Source organism: Botryllus schlosseri, chromosome 11 (genome assembly GCF_051294905.1).
Source record: "Botryllus schlosseri isolate E-star chromosome 11, Bs_hap1, whole genome shotgun sequence".
Classification (NCBI taxonomy): domain Eukaryota; kingdom Metazoa; phylum Chordata; class Ascidiacea; order Stolidobranchia; family Styelidae; genus Botryllus; species Botryllus schlosseri.
The window spans coordinates 27,641,065-27,661,517 of record NC_137246.1 but is presented as its reverse complement, the minus strand read 5'-3'; the positions used below and the strand labels follow the sequence as shown (position 1 = coordinate 27,661,517).

Sequence of the window (20,453 nt, the reverse complement as noted above, 5' to 3'; positions counted from 1 at the left end):
GGTCAATTATTTTGACAAATCGATGCGATAATTGCGCAGAGTCGGAGGCGTGTTGTTCAGTCAGCATGGTCGTAAATTTGAGTAGAATATGTGAAAAGGGAGCAGCGATTAGCTCATAGCAATTTCTGCAGAACGTCAGCAGTAGTCTTTTACGCCACTGTGCGATCGACTGCGGTACAACTTCCTCTTCGTGCTATGGTTTCAATGAATTCCCATGGTTCGGTTTTACAGATGATCTAGGTCTCCATTACTTGGGAACTTGCTGTAGCATTGTTTGGGTACAGCATCAATACAGTTGACTGGATGATCCGCGGGAGACCATAAGGATGGTATCGCTTCGAAATGTACTGTCTTTTGATTGCGGTTCTTTTTCGATAAAAACGATCTGACAATCTGCCGGATATACGACGAAATGAGATACTCGTTCGTAAAGAGACATTTTTAATTGATTTTACTGTATCGGAATACATATAAATGATCGTTGCAAATCGCAACCATTACCGATAGCGTGGTGATGTAAAGCCTAGTTCCCTCCTCGCCATATTGTCAATCGGAATATCTCCGTTTAGATAACTTTTGCATCTGTGATATCCGGCATTTTCTGTCGCTTGTGCGACTCTGTGCGCCCCGTGGATCCTTCGTTACTTCCTGCGGGTTCGGTATGTTATAATGCGGAATAGGGCGCAATATATTATGAAATTTCTGTTCAATTTTGTCAGATTGAAATAATGTTGCCGTGAACCTGTAGAATAGCCAAAGGACTGAAGTGTCGTACCGAGGACTTTTATATTTGGCGCATTGGAATAGCTCGTATGCCAGGTGCCAGCCAATTTGCATACAATATTTTTTAAATTCACCACTAGTTGCTGGCGATTACCCCTCTTGAAGAGTGTCCGCCAAAAATAGTCGGGTTCATTTCAATATGATTACAATATTTTATTGTATACTGAAGTTCTGTAACTCCAAGAATCTCTTCTATTCATTTTGTAATCATTTTTAATCCCAACTTCTCAGTAAATGAGATGAGGTATCGTATTGATGAAGTAAGCAGGCTCTAGTATAGTCTCTGCCCAGTGACAGATGTTTTCCATCTCTCTGCAGTCGAGTAAACAGGCTTTCAGAAGTATACAGATCTTCAATATCGCAGCAAACAATATATTCATGATTTGAGTTAATTGTTAATATAACACTATACAAGATTGCAATACAATGTAAAGATAGGAAGGTTCCAAAACGACTTTGAGTAGTCTTTGGAATCAGACACCCAATCCTGCCTGGGGGATGTAAAGAAGAGGCATGCACATTGAATTGAAACTGATAAAGACACATGAAAAAGTACAAGCGATAAAAATGAGTTGGCATGTGCCGAAACGGAAGGCAAAGTCGACATATCAGATTACTAAATTTATTCCACTCGAAGCTTATTGACTGACTTTACTCAAGGGCAATTACGTCACTAATTCCAGTTATCCAAATTCGAAATATAGGAAGAAATTTTTCTTTGTATAGTAATAAAAAGAAGTATTCCGATTCGTGAATTCCTGATGGGAGTCGAACGGCTCAAGAGTTGGAAAAATTTGACAATTATGAATATATTGTCTATCGCAAAATCAAGTAAAAATGCAATTGAATATTGTAGCAAACCCAAATATTTTCGGCGGACACTCGTCTGGGGTAATCTTTGACAGGCAATTACAACATCTACAAGCTGTTCGCCTCAATTATTCGAAATTTCATGCCCGTCAAATATTTGGTGATACAATTGTTGATATACAATATTCTTTTCAATCCTTTACCAGTTGCTGATGATTACCCCTGACGAGTGTCAGCCCAAGATATTCGAATTTTTACAGTACAAATATATTATTCAATTGTATATTGAAGTTCTGTACTTCCAAGAAGCTCTTCAATTCATATATTATATGCTAATTATTTTTATCTCAAATCATCAATAAATGAGTTTCTGGTGTTGGAGAAGGTGAGCAAGCTCTAGTATAGTCTCCAAAGACTCCAATCTATGACTGATGTTCACCGTTTCTCTTCAATAAAGTATTTTATGTTTCCAGTCAGCTTTATACGTCAGTGGAAGAAACTCCACTACTCTAATCTAAAATGGTGGTCATAGAAAACCTCGAATCCTTGAAATCATGGCTGGTCGGCAAATTAACGCCGATGTGCGATGCTGACCCGAACGCCCTCGCCAAATACGTGGTCGCGCTCGTGAAAAAAGACAAATCTGAGGAAGACCTGAAAAAACTATGCGTCGATCAACTCGAAGTATTCTTGCAAGGACAAACTAACACGTTTGTCGCTCAGTTGTTCGATATATTGAACAACAAAGGATATAGTGGAGAAAACGCGGATACAGCTGAAAAAGGTGACAACCAAGACACAAAAGAGCCTCCCACAAAACGATTTAAAAGAAGAATAAACAGACCTTCGCCAATTCGACATAGGTCTCGATCGCCTTACGATCGACGTCGTAGGGTGAAAAGATCACGTTCGCCACGCGACAGACGTAGAAGATCAAACCGCAGCCACTCGGGCTCCCCTAAACGTGGACGACTATCTCCTAAAAGACGATCTCCATTTCGGAGGACACGGTCGCGCTCTCCGTATAGACGGAACCGTCGTGCCAGATCACTTTCCTCAAGTCGTTCTAGATCATCATCCCGCACTCCTGAGTCATCGCATCAAAAAACTGATGAAAAGAAGAAAAAACGTTGTTGGGATTTTGACCAAAAAGGGTTTTGTGTACTCGGAGAAAATTGTCCATACGATCACGGTAAAGATCCAGTCGTATTAGAAGACTCTTCAATCAATTCAACTAATCGAACCGGTATGCCTCTATCAAAAAGCAACCCAGTCACCGCACCCCCACCTTTATTACCCCCTGTGAAACCCACTGTTCCACCCCCCGCGTTACCCCCACCATTTTTACCACCGCCTGTCGGAATCCCAGTACCCCCTCCCGGATTACGTCTTCACATGCCCCCACCTATCCCCCCACCTCCAGGCACTATGAGAATGCCACCACCCGGCGTTTTACCCCCACCAAGGTCTCAGCCACCCCCTGGATACAATCCAGAGGCTCCTGGGTTAAATTATCGAACCCCGCAACACCCGGTGACTTCTGTGCCTATGATGATGCCGGGGATGGTGCGGGGTATTGTATCAACCCCACCTCCTATGCCACCGCCTGTGATAAGGCAAGGCGGGTTTAACAATAATGCGACTGCCCCTGGTCAAAATACAGGTCAACGTAATTATTTTAATCCAAACAACTCGAAATTGGTGATTCGTAAAATTCCGCCTGCTTTGAACAATATCACGAAACTTAACGAACATTTCGCAAAATTTGGCGCGATCAACAACATTCAGGTCAAGTTTGAGAATGATGCTCAGAGCGCGTTAATAGAGTATGCTCATGCCAACAGTGCTCGAGCAGCAAAACGCGACACGGGGGCTGTTTTGAACAACCGATTCATCACGGTATATTGGTATAACGGGCCTAACGTAAGCAACGGGAACAACACTCAATCATACCCTCGTACATCAGTCAAAGAAAGGTTAGGTACAATTCCGAATCCTTCGCAATTAAAATACACTGCTCCCAACAGAGACACAAAACCTGCATCTCAAGAAGAAACTGTAGCTGCATCTGGGACTATATTCAGGACGATATCAAATACCACTCCTGCTCAAAACACGGAAGCTAAAACAGTAGAAGATAACGCGACGGCGGAAAAAGTGAGACTGGAAACCAAAGATAAAGTCCAAAAAGCTCAACGCGCCACGAAAGAAAAACTAATGGCACGTCAAAAAGTGATGCTGCAGAAAAAAATCGAGCTGCAAAAGCAGAAAAGGCAGCTTCTCGAAGCGCAAATGGCTAAACAGAAAGTGTTTTTGGCTAAAATCAAATCCGCGACTTGCCCGGTTCAGAAGAAAAAACTTCTCGAATCTCTGAAGACGTTGACCGCTTCCATCGATAAACTACGTACTTCGATTAAAGGAGAGACTATCTACAGCCCTGTAGAAGCGAAAGAGAAGCAGAAAAAGGCGCAGCAGCAAGTGTTGGACGCAGAGCTTGACTTGTACAACGCCACATCTACGGGGGAGAGTAAAGAAAGCACTTTACATCTGAAAAGAAAGTTGAATCAGTTGAAAGTGGAGGCGTCTTCGTTAGGGTTGGTCAACTCTTACAAACCCGGGTATGGTAGAGGTAGGGGTCGTGGGGCTTACGTGCCGCGGCCCAAAGTACCGAGGGTGTTTCATGCCACTGCCAATTTGGACCGAAGGCCGAAAGAGTTGCGGGTGTCTGGTTTTCACGGGGATGAGAAAGATGAGCTGATTTCACATTTAGCGGTGAGTTGGAAAGTTTTGATACTTGATTGGTTAGTGATTACTAAGGTCGGGTGCAATGACTCAATTATTCATTCTGTTGACTCTAGCCGCGTAGTGAGAGATTTTTGCGAGTACTTGAACTACACGCTCCTTGCAAATTAAATTATAGTTTCGATACTATTTTTCACTGTAGAAGCCTTGAAACCTGAGTAGTTAGTATCACAGCATACGAAACATGTAGTAGGCCTACAAAGAAACGTGTGTTATTGGAAATGACGTATCTGTGAAGTTGTGATCAGCCGACAGAATTGTCACAAAGTGCGGTGAAATAGGTGTTCAAGGGCGGATGTGAAGTTTTGGAATGGAGCCTTTAGCTAGATGCCATATCTTATGAATATTAACTGAATATATCGGTGAAAGATATCGATTTTATCAAGTTCCGGGACCTCTACTTTTGTATCATATCTTCTCACTGTTAAGTCTTCGTGTCGTTTCTATTTCAGAGATTCGGAGAGATCGAACATTTCTCGTTTGGCGACAACGACATCACCTGCACGGTCAAATTCCAAACGCGCACGCAAGCGGAGGCCGCTTCTCTGCACGGGGCTTCGTTCAAAAACCGACGTCTTGTCGTCGTGTGGACTTGCAGCAGTTCTGGCGCCGCCGTGACGGAAAGCCCTGACCAAACCGTCGATCAGGCCGAGCCTGACAAAAAGACTGATGTGGCTCAAGAGGACGCAGATACGATCGTTGTTGGCGGTGACGAACAAGTTGCTGGGGAAGATGAAGATGATGAAAGGTATGGACTCTCATGTTGCTGATGATACTACCAACCATAGATTACGACTTATGTGCAATTCATTAACCTATGTTCTGTGCAAGTCGAAAACGTTACGTTATGTCAAAATTTTCAGTTAGTACATCAAGTTTTGTTTTCAAGGAGAAACAATGATCGCCCTTGTGATCAGTACGCGCCACTTAAAATGAACAATTTGAATACGTAATAACAATTTTCTAAACTTTCTGACTGAACGAACTGCTCAAGAAGGGTTTGCCTGCTTGCATTTGTTTCTCAAGTGACTACTTCCACTTTTACTAGACAATTCGCAGCTTTTTCGACAAAACTAGGCCTAGAACAGGTGTCTACAATATTTTATGCTGCGTGAATCAGTTTTAGATTACTACTTTTTTTCGTTGACCGGTCTTCAAACACCATTGTGAATGGCTTTTATTCAAGGACTAACTACCATCCATTGAAAAAGATGGGTGTTGATCTTGCCTACACCACTCTCAGTAAGAAAAATCTCAATTAGCTTGAAATTCTTATCAGTGATGATGACTCGAGTCACGATTTAGGGATGACTCGACTTGACTTGAGTCATTTTCTCAAAATACGGATATGACTCGAGACTCATACGGCCAAGACCGACATTTCATTGCAATTTCGAAGAATAGTATAGTAACCACATTGTTGGGATTTCGTCTATTGGTACTGGTACTTGAAAATGCGACCAGAAAGGAGGAAAATGAGTATATTATAAATGCGAACCATTCGATATCACCAAACTGAGTTGTAAAAAGTTTAACAAGACTTTAACTCGGAACTGAGCAGTCAACACAATGACTTGGACTCAGACTCGAGTCATAATACCATGACTCGGACTCGACCCTCTGCTCGCTGACTTGGACTCGGACTTGACTCGTGTCAAAACTATAAAAGCGAGATTGACTTGTGAATCGGAGCCTTGGACTTGGTTACGACCATGCCAACCACTGTCCCAGAATATGTAGGCCTACTCTTTTACTTAAACCTACTTGGAACTCTACTGTACTTTTTTATACATGGAAATAGCTACTTTGACCACCTCTTGAAGCATGAAACGCGATTCTCATTAAATACTCGTTGGCTATGTGATTACGTTTCTCAAACTCTTAAAATCGACTGCACGAAAGCTCCGGCACGTTTTGCAAACCAATTTGTTTCGTAGTATCTGGAAATAATCGAGCGCCTCCTTTTTAGTGACAATGTCAACGTTCACATCGGCGACGTCACCGTGGGCTTCGAGATTGAAGATGACGATAATTTTGAGGACGAATTAGATGAGGACGCTCTTCTCGCTGCTGACTTTGATGAAGATGTTGCAGACGACGCAGATTTCGAGGACGAAGAGCTGAGATCGTGGAGACGTTAAGATCTTCCTCGGGACTCGGACTGCATATCTACAGTATGCAATGGAATAATATAATCGTATTGAAACAAACGTGAATAATTTTGGCTGACACTCGTCAGGGGCAATCGTCAGCGACTAGTAGAGAATTGAAAAGAATATTGTGTATCAACAATTGCATCACCAAATATATCATTGTGGAATCAAAGTAACTTATGTCCATTTTCCAAATTCTTAGAAAATCAAGTTATAGTAACATTTCATTTTTATGGAGATTGTCAAAATATTTCAAAGTTAACCAGGGCCAAGATGTGACGGAAAGAAAATGAATAATTTAAAAAAGCGTAATTCTCCCAAATGTGTAAAATAGATATCAACTACTATGATCCCACAACAACAATATGATGATGTCATAATTTGTGATGCGATTGTTGATGTACAAAGTTGTTTTCAGATTTTAACTAGTTGCTGACGATTACCCCTGACGAGTGTCAGCCAAAAATATTCTTGTTTATTTCAATATCAATATGTTTTTTCAATTGTATGTTGAATTTCTGTACCTCTGAGAGTCTCTTCATGTCCCCCATTCTATTTCATCGGCGTATGTGTTTTGAGAATGGTCATTAACGTGTCTATTTGGTATGGCTCTTGGAGTCGAGCTGCGTCCAACGAGTCTGGCGTTGTCCGTATCGTTTCAAGAGCAAGAGATTGATATATTTTTAAATGTTTCTCTCCGCGCCTGAATATTGCGGGTTAATGTCTGATTTCATGCTCGGGACGTCGTAACGATCGTAACACACCCGGTTCACACAGCTGCTTATCTGCACAACGTCTTGTTTTGTGAAAAAGTTTCAGGAAAAGGGTGTGATTCTGTCGGTGGACCGATACGAATTTTCGGAGAAAAGGATATTTTCGCAGTTGCCTGCATTTTATTAGCACGATTGCTTGTAGATGATTTTTTCAATTTTTTTCATTGTATGTTTAATGGAAATATAATTCGACCGGATGGCTTTGAGTTCAAAACGGTTGCTATCGTGATGTGGAAGGATTTTTGTAGTTGTAATCACCAATTAATCACACCAGACCAAAGATGCAGATCCCGTTACTCTTATATTTCGAGAGCCTTAAGTCAAGGTCTGACTATAAGACGATGCTGTGCAAGTGTGCATTGTGCAAGCTACAGAGACAAATTGAGCCCTGTTTTGGGATGGTTCGCTGCCAGCAGAATATAGGTTTCTCATCCGTACGTTTTAACTAAGCTTATACGGGCTAAGAGGAAAGGAACAAAACCTCCATAGTATGCATATGTTGAGAATGCGCATGAAAATTTGTATGTATGTAAATCATTAAATGTAAATCAACGTTCTCATCTCCAAACATGCTTTCAACGGCATGAAAATTTGAATACTTGAGGCGAACATTACACACAAACTATGCTGGCGTGTTTCGATAAAAGTCGAAGGCACACAAATTAAAAAAATGAACGTAAATGATCAATATTTTTAGAAAAAATTTTCAGCATCCAGAAAATATTTTCCCGCGGCTCTAGGAATAATACTTAAATGTGTTGCGTGATTCGGTTCAGTTTGTCGATAAGTTCATCAATACAAAACAGATTGCGATAAATTGATAAATAAGAGGAAGTCGAAACGATTGGGAGTCGTCTTTCAATCAAACAACAACCTTGGCGAAATAATTTCATATTGATTTGTTTCTTTCAACAAGTTTCATCATCACCAAGGCCTACCAATTCTTATAATCCTTACAGCTGGTTGAAAGCCTATTTAGCAATTCAATTCCTTATTAACAATTTCATCAGAGAGAGAGAGATATGGTAATATTTTTCGCCTGCACCATCGAGATGCTTTGACGACGGAGATGCGATACGGCCTTTATAGCTAGGTCATCTAGTCCATATTCTTTCTCCTCCATGCTATCCGTGATTGCCGAGCACCTAGGAGGATAGATACGGATACCAATTTTTGAGTCTTTGGTCCGACCCGGCCGGGGATTGAACCCACGGTCTACTGATCAAGAAGCCGGACGCATCACCATTCCACTATCTCGCATCATTCCAATATACCGCAAGACAACGATGCAATGGAAGGTGTCGAAACGACTTGGAGCATAGGCCTAGCCTTTGATCAAGCACCCATTTGGCCTAGGGCCTAGGCCAGGGGTGGGCAAACTACGGCCCGCGGGCCGCATGCGGCCCACAAAGCCGTTCCGTGCGGCCCGCGAGAATCTAAAGAAACTTTTTAAAAGTTTTGATAGAATGCGTACTAAAAATCGAATTAATGCAGGGACTTGAATAACTTTTTCTAAGTATATTTCACCATGATAATTCTGAGACAGTGGTTCTCAAACTGGAGGGCACACCCCCGTTAAGGGCGTAAATCGGAGCTCAATTGCAAAAATTTTTCGCGCTTCGCGCGATTTACGTCCAGTTCATAGTTGTTGATCTCTTTTTAGTCTGAATTACATATTTAAAAATCTTTCATCCACAGTCGTACCCTTCCATGCCATCTAACTACCCGTTAGGTTGGCTAGCATCCCGGTTGCGTTTTGTGATATGACGATAGGGGGGCGCGAAATCTTTCACCATCATAAGGGGGGGGGGGGGGCGTGTATTAAAGAGTTTGAGAACCACTGATCCGAGGTATATACTTAATATCACAGCGGGATAGCTGCAACGAAATTGACATAATTTAGGTCACGAGTGACATTTCAGATCGGCCACTCCATTTTTAATTATTTCAGTGATGTACTTAGAAAAACGATTCGGGGGTGTCTTACGTAGATTCGTTGTCTGTGTGCGTAGAATTGGGGTACGGTATTTATATTTTATCTACACATAGAAGAAGCGTGTTCGAAGCTAACATGCTTATGATGCTGTCAGCATTGTGTGTCCTGTTACTGAACCAAAAGTGGACTTAGTAAATCTATGAACAGATCGCTGCTCACAGATTTAAATTTCAATCCTGTTCTAAGAATCGGGCTAATCGACTTTCATCTCTATAGTTTTGACAAATTGGCTTGTTTTAAATAAGCACATATATTATCTCCATGTCTTCACTATATAATCAAATATCAATATTGCGTTTTGGTTTATAATCCCAATTTAATGTAGTGCGGCCCGCGAATGGATTCAGATGTTGAATGCGGCCCGCGAGCTCAAAAGTTTGCCCACCCCTGGCCTAGGCGATATAAAAAGATAGGCCTACTATGCTTTTACTAGTGGCTGAATTCACATAATTTTACGATAATCGTTCACAAGAATTGTGGCCTCGTTGGCACCACATTTTCTTACTATAACTAGTAACCATGTTCAAAAATGACATTCTTTTCTCAAATTGTACTTGAAGAGCTTCTTGGAGGGTACAGAACTTCAATATACAATTGAATAGTATTCATATTGAAATGAACCCGAATATTTTCGGCTGACACTCGTCAGGGGTAATCGTCAGCAAGTAGTAGAGAATCATCATCATCATCATCATTGGTTTATTAGCAATTTTATCAGTTCAATACACCACAAAAATGCGATACAATGAAAAGACAGGAAGATGTCGAAGCGACAAGGAGTAGTCTATGGAATCTGACACCCACCTTGGCCTAGGCGATGTAAAGAGGAGGCATGCACACTGAATGAAAGTAAAGAAAATAGTATAGAAAAAGAATGCGACAAGAAATAGGGCGGCATGTCATGGGAAGCGAGATCGATAGGTCAGTCGTCGTCAGGTAATCTTGAGGATGGACTGCTGTATTTATTTAGTAGTAATTGCTTGTATTTCGACTTGAATGTGGACATGCTCGTCGACTGTCGGATGGCCGGCGGGATACTTCCTCACATCAGGTCCGGCATATTTGATGGAGCGATGATCTTTTCGGTCGATCATATGATATTTGGACGACGTGGACACGCGTGTGTTGCACTTGTGCGCTTTTGATTCAGAGGTAAAGAAGTCATTGAAATATTCGGGGCAACGACCGCAGTGAAACTGAAACATAGACTTGGCGATTTCTAGTTTCCGCATATCTTCTATGTTTAGGACGCCGAATCTCTTCAGCAGCGACTTATTGGATGGGCAGCCAGGCCCCTTTGGGGCCCTAGCTATGATTCGGAGTATTGGAAAATTGGAGAATTGGAAAGAACATTGTATATCAACAATCGTATCACAAAATATGACGTCACCAGCATGAAATTTTGTGAATGAGAGAGCGTTCAATGTACTATTTTTAGGTGGTACACGAACTCCTTTTGTTGACAGAGTTTTGGTTGGTGTATTTTAATAAAAGTCAACTCCAAGGCACACAAATGGAATTGTGAACGGCCTCGCCCAACGATTCGAAATCGGTCGTCTCGATAATTATTCGCACAAATCGGATTATCTAACAGAAACAGATGTTTGCCGATGGCAGAATTAATGGCCTTTGATCGGTCAGCATCAATCTTAAGCGGATGAGTTAAGGGTGAGCTTTTCACTGAGCGTGATGCACGTGTTCTGATGAATCTGGGGACATGTTGGTTTATGCGTTCCTGTAGACGTTTTGGAATTGAGTCAAATTTGGTGAGCATCGTTTCTATAGACAACCTAACAATTTCCTTGGGTGAACAGAAAATTTAAAAAAAAGTTATTTATTTTTATGTAATAAATAAAAAACTTTCTTCTCATTTAGCTATGCTGCTACTGGCTACTGGAATTGAATCTAATTTGGTGTGCAGGCTTCAATTAGGTAATTTTATCAAGTAGCCATTACAATTTGAGAAAAAAGGTCAATTTTGAGCATCCCTAAGCTGTTCATATATAGCTGTCACGCCTGGTTTGGCTGGATTTGCCGCGCTTACCCCGTAATTACTGTATCATGGGTATACCCGCAATTTCTTCATCAGCACAATACCGATGTGGTTCGAAAAATAATGACAACCATGCATGTCTCAAAACGGGTTTGATGCTTATGTGAGCTGAGGAATTCACCTAATTAGTAATGAGACGAATATATAAGCGACGCCTCAAGGATACGAACGTGACATTGCTGCACATGTCGATTTGGAGGGGCGAATGCCGCACGCCGAGAAACATCGTCTCCATTCTGAATTGGATGAGCAAATTCACGTTCTTTGTTGATATTTTTTCATCGTAGCGCCAAATAGGACAGTGTTTTATCGTTATGCATACGAATTGAAATTCATTCCAGCACATGATCGTTTATACTCCAGTAACGATTTGCGAGCGTATGGGAAATGTATCGAAGCAGCCCAGATCGCTATTATAGTCCGCATATAGTTGTCGCGATGCGAGCTCGTCACTGCGATGTCCGAACCCTGCTCTGGTGTTGAATATAAGAGGGCAATTAGTGATTGGATGCGCGCTTCCCAATTTGTAAACATCAATTTTGTGTATTCAATATTCATTCTTGTCTGCTTGATACACTCGTATTGTCGCGCAATGTCAGTTGCGAGCTTGCAATTTAATTGGCTACTGACTTGTACAAGTACAGTGCACGATGTTGAATTAAGTTCTCAAATATTCATGCAACACTAGATTCTCAGTGGCACTAATTCTGAGTGTATTCGATTCGTTTGAAGGGGAACCTTCCATTTGCCACTAACCTTGATCGAAGACGACTCAATCCGTCTGTTAAAATCGCTGATTAGCTCTTTATACTCCAATAAATTATAATAAACCGCTGCATTCGTGGAAACTCGTTGCAAACGTCGTCGGTATGTCTTTCGCACGAAGCGCGACGAAAATTTTCCAGATTTGACAAATTTTGTCGAATGTTGTTTGCAATGAGAACTATATAATACAATGTCCAATCTTCACCATCTACAGCGACGCTATTTCTCTTCAACCTGCCTGCCATTCTCAATGTGTTATCTTCTGCTACTTTGTTTAACGGAGGTGGTCTCTGTATTGTATAGTCAGCGCTGCTACCTGCTACTCAAGTAGGGGTAGAAGTAACGTCGTAAATTTTTTCTCAATTACAAATAAAAGTAGCGATTTCCAAAACGTGTCAAAACTACCTCAGGAACAAAAAAATTGTCAATTAAGTAGTTTCGAAAAATGAATTCGGTCGAGGGATCGCATATTTTTGATGGTTTATATTATCAGCGGTAGACTGAATGCGTTCAAATTGCCAAGTTTATTAATCAAAAGTTACTATTGTCGTTGCAAAATATATTCAGCAGTTACTGTGATGCCTCATCAAATGGTTTGCTACCCTTCTTCCCCACAGCACGGGCGGTTAATTCCTTTGTGAAGGTTAAAATGAGATCCTCTTGGTTTAACTTGACTATGGCAGATGTGGTCAAAATAGTCGACGTTCCTTTTCCTACTCAAGTTAACAAATAACGTCATGAATTTACACTAAATTCCAAGTAGAAGTATACCGATCACGAAGACATGTCCAAACTACTCCAAGTAGAAATGAAATTACCTTGAAGGTCGGTAAAGTAAGTACATTCAAAAAGTAGATTTGGTCAAGGAGTGGCATACTTTTAGCGGTTAACAAGAGGTGGCTACAATCTTACGCAAAATGTCTCATGACACTGCAAATTGGTGCAATTTTCGAAAATATATTCAATTACAGTGGTACATAGATGCTATTTCGAGCAATTATGTATTAATCCCCTCAAAGAAACGATTTATCCCCAAAGTACTTTCTAATTTGCAAAATCCTATATGCATAAAAAAGCAGATCTACCCCCCAAAAAACTGCCAAGTAGAAGAGCAAGTATAGCCAAAGAATATTTTGAGTATAGTAATCCCAGTATACAAAACTTCGCCTTCTTGAGCAGGCTATGAGTATATCACTTCGTTCAATAGCCAGCTCTGGTGGTATAGGCCTATATATACATGGCTTATGATTTATTACAACTGTCATCGATACACATTTACTGGAAACAAAACAACGAATCATTATCGATTGAAATTTTATTCAAATTAACATTTGTTGCCGTGATTGGTCATTGCGGTCCAATTTCTTGTCGTCTTTCCTCGTGGGAGATATCGTTCGCTTTCAAGGCTGTCAAAATAGGCGAAAAACTTTAATTCGTGCTACAACTTCATGGTATCGTTATTCAGTCTACGTGACAAATGCTATAATGGAATGTTCTCGAATTTAACTTAAGTTGAATTTCGATCGCACAAATTTCAGGGTTGCACAGATACAGCTGATAGTTGATTTTAAGCTCTTTGGGAGATGGTGTTGAGGTTACGTTTCGATCTATTTCATCATCTATCTATGCAGACTTGGGTACTAGATAATTCTAGTTCAACACTAATCCAATTCTAATCTAATTTGTATAATGTCGCTATGCTCTAATTTTAATTCTAGTTTTATTTTAAGTTTTCCTGTTAATGCTACATGAGAGAACTGTATAGTGCGAAACGAGACAAGCTTGGTGTAAAGACATTAGTCAATCTCGTGCTTATGAGAAAGAAGTATATGCTTGGATACGAGCGGGACTTGAATTTAGTTGTATTTCTTTCTAATTCCGGAATTTAATTAAATTTCTAACTGTTTTACGAATTCAGTAATTCTAATTCTAATCTACTGGGAAAAGCTGAAAAATTTCTAATTGTCAAACTCTGCACCTATGATCGCAAATTACAGATGATCCTATAACTATATATACGATACAGATAACTTACGTTGCAAGCATCTACAGAACTGCCCCAGTCGCAATATCCCTTGGTCACGTCATAAACGAGTCCAGACGGGCATGTCTAAAGAACGGGAATAAAATAATCTTATTTATGAGATCACACTATCCGGAATAATAACTGAGGGTAGCAAGAAGATGAAACCCCGTCACAATAGTAGTAAGAACCAGAGCAAGGGTCAGATGGGCTGGTGTAGTATCCTGATGACTTCGACGCGCAGTTGACTCCTGCGACACCGAGTTCACTTTATTTCTTTGATGTACAGAACTTCAATATACAGTTGAGTAATGCATTGATATTGAAATATGCGCGAATATTATCAGCCGGCACTCGTCAGGGGTAATCGTCAGCAATCAGGGAATTGGAAAGAACATTGTATATCAACAATCAATATATTGTGATATAATTGTTGATATACAGGCCTACAATGTTTTTTTTTTCGAATTCTCTACTAGTTGATGACGATGACCCCTGACCAGTGTTGGGATCAAGTCACTACCTTCGAGTCACGAGTCATTTCGAGTCATTGCACATTTTGACTCGAGTCAAGTCAAGTCAATCGATTTTCGAAGGTGACTCGAGTCAAGTCAAGTCAGTCGATTTTTGGAGGTGACTCGAGTCAAGTCGAGTCAAGTCGAGTCAAGTCGAGTCAAGTCACAATTCAAGTCAAATTGCCTTTTCGAGGTATGAGGCGTGATTACGTCATTGTACTTTGCTAGCTGTCTGAAATACAGATTGAGTGGTCATTGACTTTGCACCGATGAAGGGAAATAGAGTTAAATATACACGCAAGTAAGGCGCTGTATCGCTCACATATAAGTAGAACTAATAAACTACGTAAGTAATTGCACACTGCGCAGCCTCAGTTTATAGTTACCAGCCAACGAGTCTGCTGTGGTTATAAGGACTATATAAACTATTTTCGAATTCAATTTCAATTAAACAAGAAAACAAGAGGTTTGGTTAGGTTAAGAACACAGAACAGAAATATACCTTTTGCTATTAAATTACTTAACTATACTATAGTTTACGTCAACGTAGGCTGTAAGCTTCGATCATTTCGTTTGCGATCAATATATTTGTGATGGAACAATGGAGGCTCAATAAAACGCACGATCATTGAATGATTGGTCGCTCTCACGGGTTACACCAGCGTTGCGCGAACAATCCGACCATATGCAAGATACAGTGATTTTATCGACACCGATTACTTGATGACTTGAAATTGACTCGTGAATTTTGCTGCGAGTCACGAGTCAATCCACATTTCTGATACGCCGAGTCAAGTCAAGTCAAGTCATTTTAGCAAAGTAACTCGAGTCAAGTCAAGTCATACAAAAAAGTGGCTCGAGTCAAGTCAACTCCAGTAACGATTTGCGAACGTAAGGGAAATATATCGAAGCAGCCCAGATCGCTATTATAGTCCGCATATAGTTGTCGCGATGCGAGCTCGTCACTGCGATGTCCGAACCCTGCCCTGGTGTTGAATATAAGAGGGCAATTGGTGATTGGATGCGCGCTTCCCAATTTGTAAAAATCAATTTTGTGTATTCAATATTCATTTTTGTCTGCTTGATACACTCGTATTGTCGCGCAATGTCAGTTGCGAGCTTGCAATTTAATTGGCTACTGACTTGTACAAGTACAGAATATGATGTTGAATTAAGTTCTCAAATATTCATGCAACACCAGATTCTCAGTGGCACTAATTCTGAGTGTATTCGATTCGTTTGAAGGGGAACCTTCCATGTGCCACTAAACTTGATCGACGACGACTCATAATCCGTCTGTTAAAATCGCTGATTAGCTCTTTATAGTTTAAAGATAAAGCCCGCATAAAGTAAAGATGCGAATATCGCATCGGAATGGCATGCATATGCCATACTCATATAGATGGACGTAGGGTTGTTTCTGAGCAGCAGTCTATGTGACGCCGGTTTCCAGTCGCAGTAGCCTATCTGAGATATTCTGACGTAAATTGCTACGATTCAAACCGACCGTCCAATATTCCAATGTTACACGCTCAACAAATATAGGCCTATTAACGATCCAAAGCGCTCAGTTATGGGGTCAGATTTACAATAAGGTTTAACAACAAATCATCCGATAAAATTCCGACAAATGAGGCACGAGGATAGTAGTAAATACCATCATTACAGACTCACCTTTGAAAGTCACTCTAACGCAAGTTTTTACCTCTTAAGGGTTATTAACGTATGGGTCGCAAAGGGTATAATTTTTGGTAGCCACGGCACCAGAGCGATCTATTAATATGTATGTAATATTTGTTGAATTTATTGCATTGCATATCCAATGTCACTGTGTTGGGTACTATATAGGCTAGCCAATAAGCGAGACACGCAGAAAATATGGGTTCGTCATGAGAATGTGCCGACCTTTGTATTACACAAATTGGTTTGAACTCATGATAACATCTGTTCGACTCATGGTTTCTCCATAAAACATCGTCGAGAAGACAGTTGGGATGAACTAGTGTAGGGGTGTGAAACGCGCGATTTTGGGCCTACGAGACACATTCATTTGGAGGCCAACCCTTCTGCGTCGGAGCACATGAAGACGTAAAGTCTTAGCCAACATACCGCTGAGAAAAATATCATAGCGGCAACTAAACCTTTTTGTATAACAATTGTCGATTGGTATATGCGAATGAAATTTATTTTGCGAAAAAGTGCGGGTGGTGATTGCAAAGTCTACCTTAGGAAATTAGGCCAGGAATGGTGTCACTTTTGATAAGGAGCGCACGTAAATTGTTAGAGTTTGATAAATGATACTGCAATGAAGGTTGCCGGAGAACCCGGACCTTGGAGAACCCGGCCTTACAAACTCGGCCTCCGGAGAACCCGGCTCTCGGAGAACCCGGCCCTCGATGAACTCGGCCCTCGGTGAACTCCGCTCTCGGGAAATTTTGAAATTAAGTGTATTCACAAGTATTAATATAAATTAATAAACTAATAATGGTGTTATCAACTGATTTGTCGGTCTTGTAAGGAGGTTAGGGCATGCGTAGGTCACGCAGTCACGGAGTGATCAGATCACGTGATCACGATTGCGTGGTCGGCTCATTGTTGAATTGACTTGGCGAGGGGCGGACGTGCGACGTTCGACATCCGAGCCTACTACGACATAAAAGGCGAACATATTCAGTTTCAATCTGGGTCGTCGACGCGACAGCGCCGTCTCGCGGACACGAGCTTCGTTGATGTGTCGTCGATATTTGGGACTTTCCCGATCATTGGTATTTTATTTCTAAAAAAAATCAAGAAGATTGGGAATTCAATGCTCCGTGCTCTCAATCTCTTGACAGTGAAATTTTTTAATTAATAGCAAAAAATTAAAAAACGTTTTTAAAAATTTGACTGTCAACCCCATGAAGTTGTTTTGGTTGCCTGAAAGAACGATGCTTAACAATTTCGGTAGTAGGGATGGTGTGAACCTCTGAAAGGTTATGGTTCGTGTGAACGCGAACCTTTTTGAAAGGTTCCGTGTGAACACGAACGTGAACCTCGTGACGTCATATTGATAATTACAACCCCTACATTTCAGTACCTATATTGAGGTACAGGATAGCTAGCGATGACTCGGGCCACATGATTCCACAATGTTGAAATACATCTTGACGTTTTACACTTCGCCAAATGTATCAAATGGGACAATCAAATGATATCATAACCCCATAAAAACCAATATCTTCCGTCGCATTGCCAACAATTTCGACGAGGACTTGCAAGGGAATATAAGCTTTAGCCGTATCGGTCAAGGCCAGACCGGACAATGTATTCGGCGTCTGAGTATTGCTACGGTGATATTGAGCACAGTGTAAAACGGGTTTCTGCAGTTGTCTCTTTTACCCTACTATGTACTATACTGAAATTGGTACTAGGGCCCAAAATTTCCGTATGACAGACCCCAGTCTCGCGAACGAGGTTGAATCAGGTCAAATCACCACGAGAATGATATCAGTAACATTCAGTTCCACGTATACATTGGCTGCAGAGATTTTCAAGCTAATCAATTTTGCCAATAGCCTGGTAAACTTCAGTAACGAGTAACTGTCAGCAATTTTGCGAAGAAATTCTGGTAACTTGACTTTAGAGCTACTTCGTGGTAATATTACATATCAAAATGTAAAATTACAAGCTGCGCACAGTTATTGGCAGCTACCGGTAATTCGTTGCAAAATTTACAGAGATTTCCCAGTAAATCTACCAGATTTTTTAGAGTGTATACTTGCTACCGATATTACCCCAATAACAAGTTATACAGCAGTAGCCAACACCCCAGTCGCACGGATTTGGTTTTTATGATACAATGAACATATGAAGATTGGCACAGTACTCTTGCTGGATTTTTTTTTATATCAGATAACGATATCAAGTTCATTGATTGGTTGAATAAGCATCATTCACTGACTACATGTATAGTGTATTTGCTCTTGATGTTGTGTGATTGCGGGTCAAGCTCAAAGCAGAGAGTCACTAAATATTCACGAACGGAAAGCTGGATATTTCGAGCAAACTTTCGTAACAAAGCAAGTAAAATTTCTGAGATTGTCAAGGTGTATGGTCGTTTAGAGTATATTTTTTTATGCTGCCAGCGCCACGCACAGAGTGGCCTGCAATTGAAATGCAATAAATTTCAATCACAGATATTATATTGAAGTCAATATTTTAATATAAGAAAAAGGTTCACAGTGCAGAACCTACCAGGGTTCGTTTGTGAACGTGAACCTCTAAATTTCTGAGGTTCACACACAGAACGCGAACGTGAACCTCACGTTCGCACCATCCCTAGATTTTAATAATATATTCATAGTAAAATATATTAAAACCCGAAGCTTTTCGAGCTGACACTTTTCAAGGGCAATCGTCAGCAAATGGAGAATTTCAAAAACATGCATCTAGCTACATTGCATACAACCGATTATGACGTCATAGAAACAAACAACATGAAATACTGGCAAACCGCGAGCGCAGCTAGTGGCCAATTTTTAGATTGACTTAAAATTCCTTCTGCTGACACAAGCGCGGTCGGTGGATTTTAATATAAGTTGATTCCAGTGCAGACAGATGGAAATTAGTGCGGCCTCTACCTAATACCTTTCATCGCGATAGTTTTTAGCGCAAGTTGCATTCTCAGCCAAATGCTTGCCGATGGCAGAGTTCATGCTTCTCAACAAAGCAATTTCGGTAGAAGCAAATTTATTGCGGTTGAAAGTTTTGAATTTGTAAAAATGCCAATGCGAACTGTCATACCATGTTCGTTGGTAATCCCAGAATTGTTGAAGGTGAACTTAAATAACTTCGCTTCTACGGGTTGAAATTGCATCAAATTTCTTTTGCATCCTTTTGATCGAATACGGTGGCTTTCGAAATGAAATTGCAGATACCTAAATATTTTCGCCAATTTCATCTTCCATTTGAGACCACATTATATGTGGTGTGCAGTGACCTCGCTTACAATGTGATTATCTGGTGTCACTGAATCAAAATTAATGTCAATACTGTAATTTGATTCTTGCGACTTCAATGGACGCACTCTCGTCTTGCTCACAGTTGTACAAAGGACCGGGAAGGGAGTTAGCGTGTTTGCGCAGGATCAATTACAGCAGGGAAGATTGCTCGCCTCTGTATACCGCTGGGCCCAATTTACAAGGAGAGGATTACTCGGCGCCTGGACATCTCTTACTGCATTTTGATTTTTAGGTTGCATGAAAACAAGAACGCACGTCACATTTAGTAGTAGCTAATAAACGAAAGTGCTAGGTCGGCCAAAAATACACCATACAACATATTTGGGTCAATTCAAACCCGCAGAAGCGAAGTTATCAGAGTATAAAATTGTTGATTTGAAAAATGAGAGTACTTACTGCTGATAATTCTATAATTGACAACATATAGTGTTGTGACTTCACACACAGACTTGAATTTAACTGTGCTATTGTCTTCATTCTGGCCGCGATCTCCAGATTTCCTTTCTTCATTGGCATATTTTCCTCAAGCGCCTTTTCGTCCGCTTTTATCGCTGTCGTTTAAGTTTTAGCAGCGATGAAGGGAAACTATGACTCGTGATTTCCCAAATTTAAAGAAATACAAATTAGGTTATTAAACATTTTGTCAATCTAGAGCAGGGGTTCTCAAAGGGTGGGCCACAGAGCATTTTGAGGTGGGCCGCAAAGCTATTTACAAAATTTTAGAATTAATGTATGTTTAGTTATAATTGTTATGTTAAACGCTATCCGACTCTGAGGAGA

The 20,453-nt window shown here is 40.7% G+C and overlaps 3 protein-coding genes and 1 long non-coding RNA gene across 4 annotated transcripts in view; 2 read left to right on the top strand and 2 right to left on the bottom strand.

Moving 5' to 3' along the window:
• The window catches only part of LOC145449716 (uncharacterized), a 335,502-nt gene that overhangs the window by 212,843 nt on the left and 102,206 nt on the right, over positions 1–20,453 (bottom strand). The window lies entirely within an intron of this gene.
• Positions 1–20,453, top strand: part of LOC145451037 (uncharacterized) — a 50,611-nt gene that overhangs the window by 21,551 nt on the left and 8,607 nt on the right. The gene's annotated exons all lie outside the window — the stretch shown is intronic.
• On the top strand, positions 2,025–7,535 carry LOC145450457 (RNA-binding protein 26-like). Its single transcript, XM_080328979.1, has 3 exons — positions 2,025–4,365; positions 4,848–5,143; positions 6,365–7,535. Exons 1-3 carry the CDS (start codon positions 2,113–2,115, stop codon positions 6,534–6,536), a joined length of 2,721 nt encoding a protein of 906 aa, XP_080185105.1. The 5' UTR covers positions 2,025–2,112; the 3' UTR covers positions 6,537–7,535.
• Positions 13,370–14,247, bottom strand: LOC145449587 (uncharacterized). Its single transcript, XR_013918301.1, has 2 exons — positions 14,171–14,247; positions 13,370–13,541 (listed from the first exon to the last, which is right to left on the bottom strand). It is a non-coding gene; the product is annotated as an uncharacterized LOC145449587 (long non-coding RNA).

Coding starts and splice junctions, on each gene's coding strand:
- LOC145450457 (XM_080328979.1), top strand. CDS start 2,113: ATGGTGGTCATAGAAAACCTCGAATCCTTGAAATCATGGCTGGTCGGC. Junction 4,366..4,847: donor AGCTGATTTCACATTTAGCG/GTGAGTTGGAAA, acceptor TTTCTATTTCAG/AGATTCGGAGAGATCGAACA. Junction 5,144..6,364: donor GAAGATGAAGATGATGAAAG/GTATGGACTCTC, acceptor CCTCCTTTTTAG/TGACAATGTCAACGTTCACA.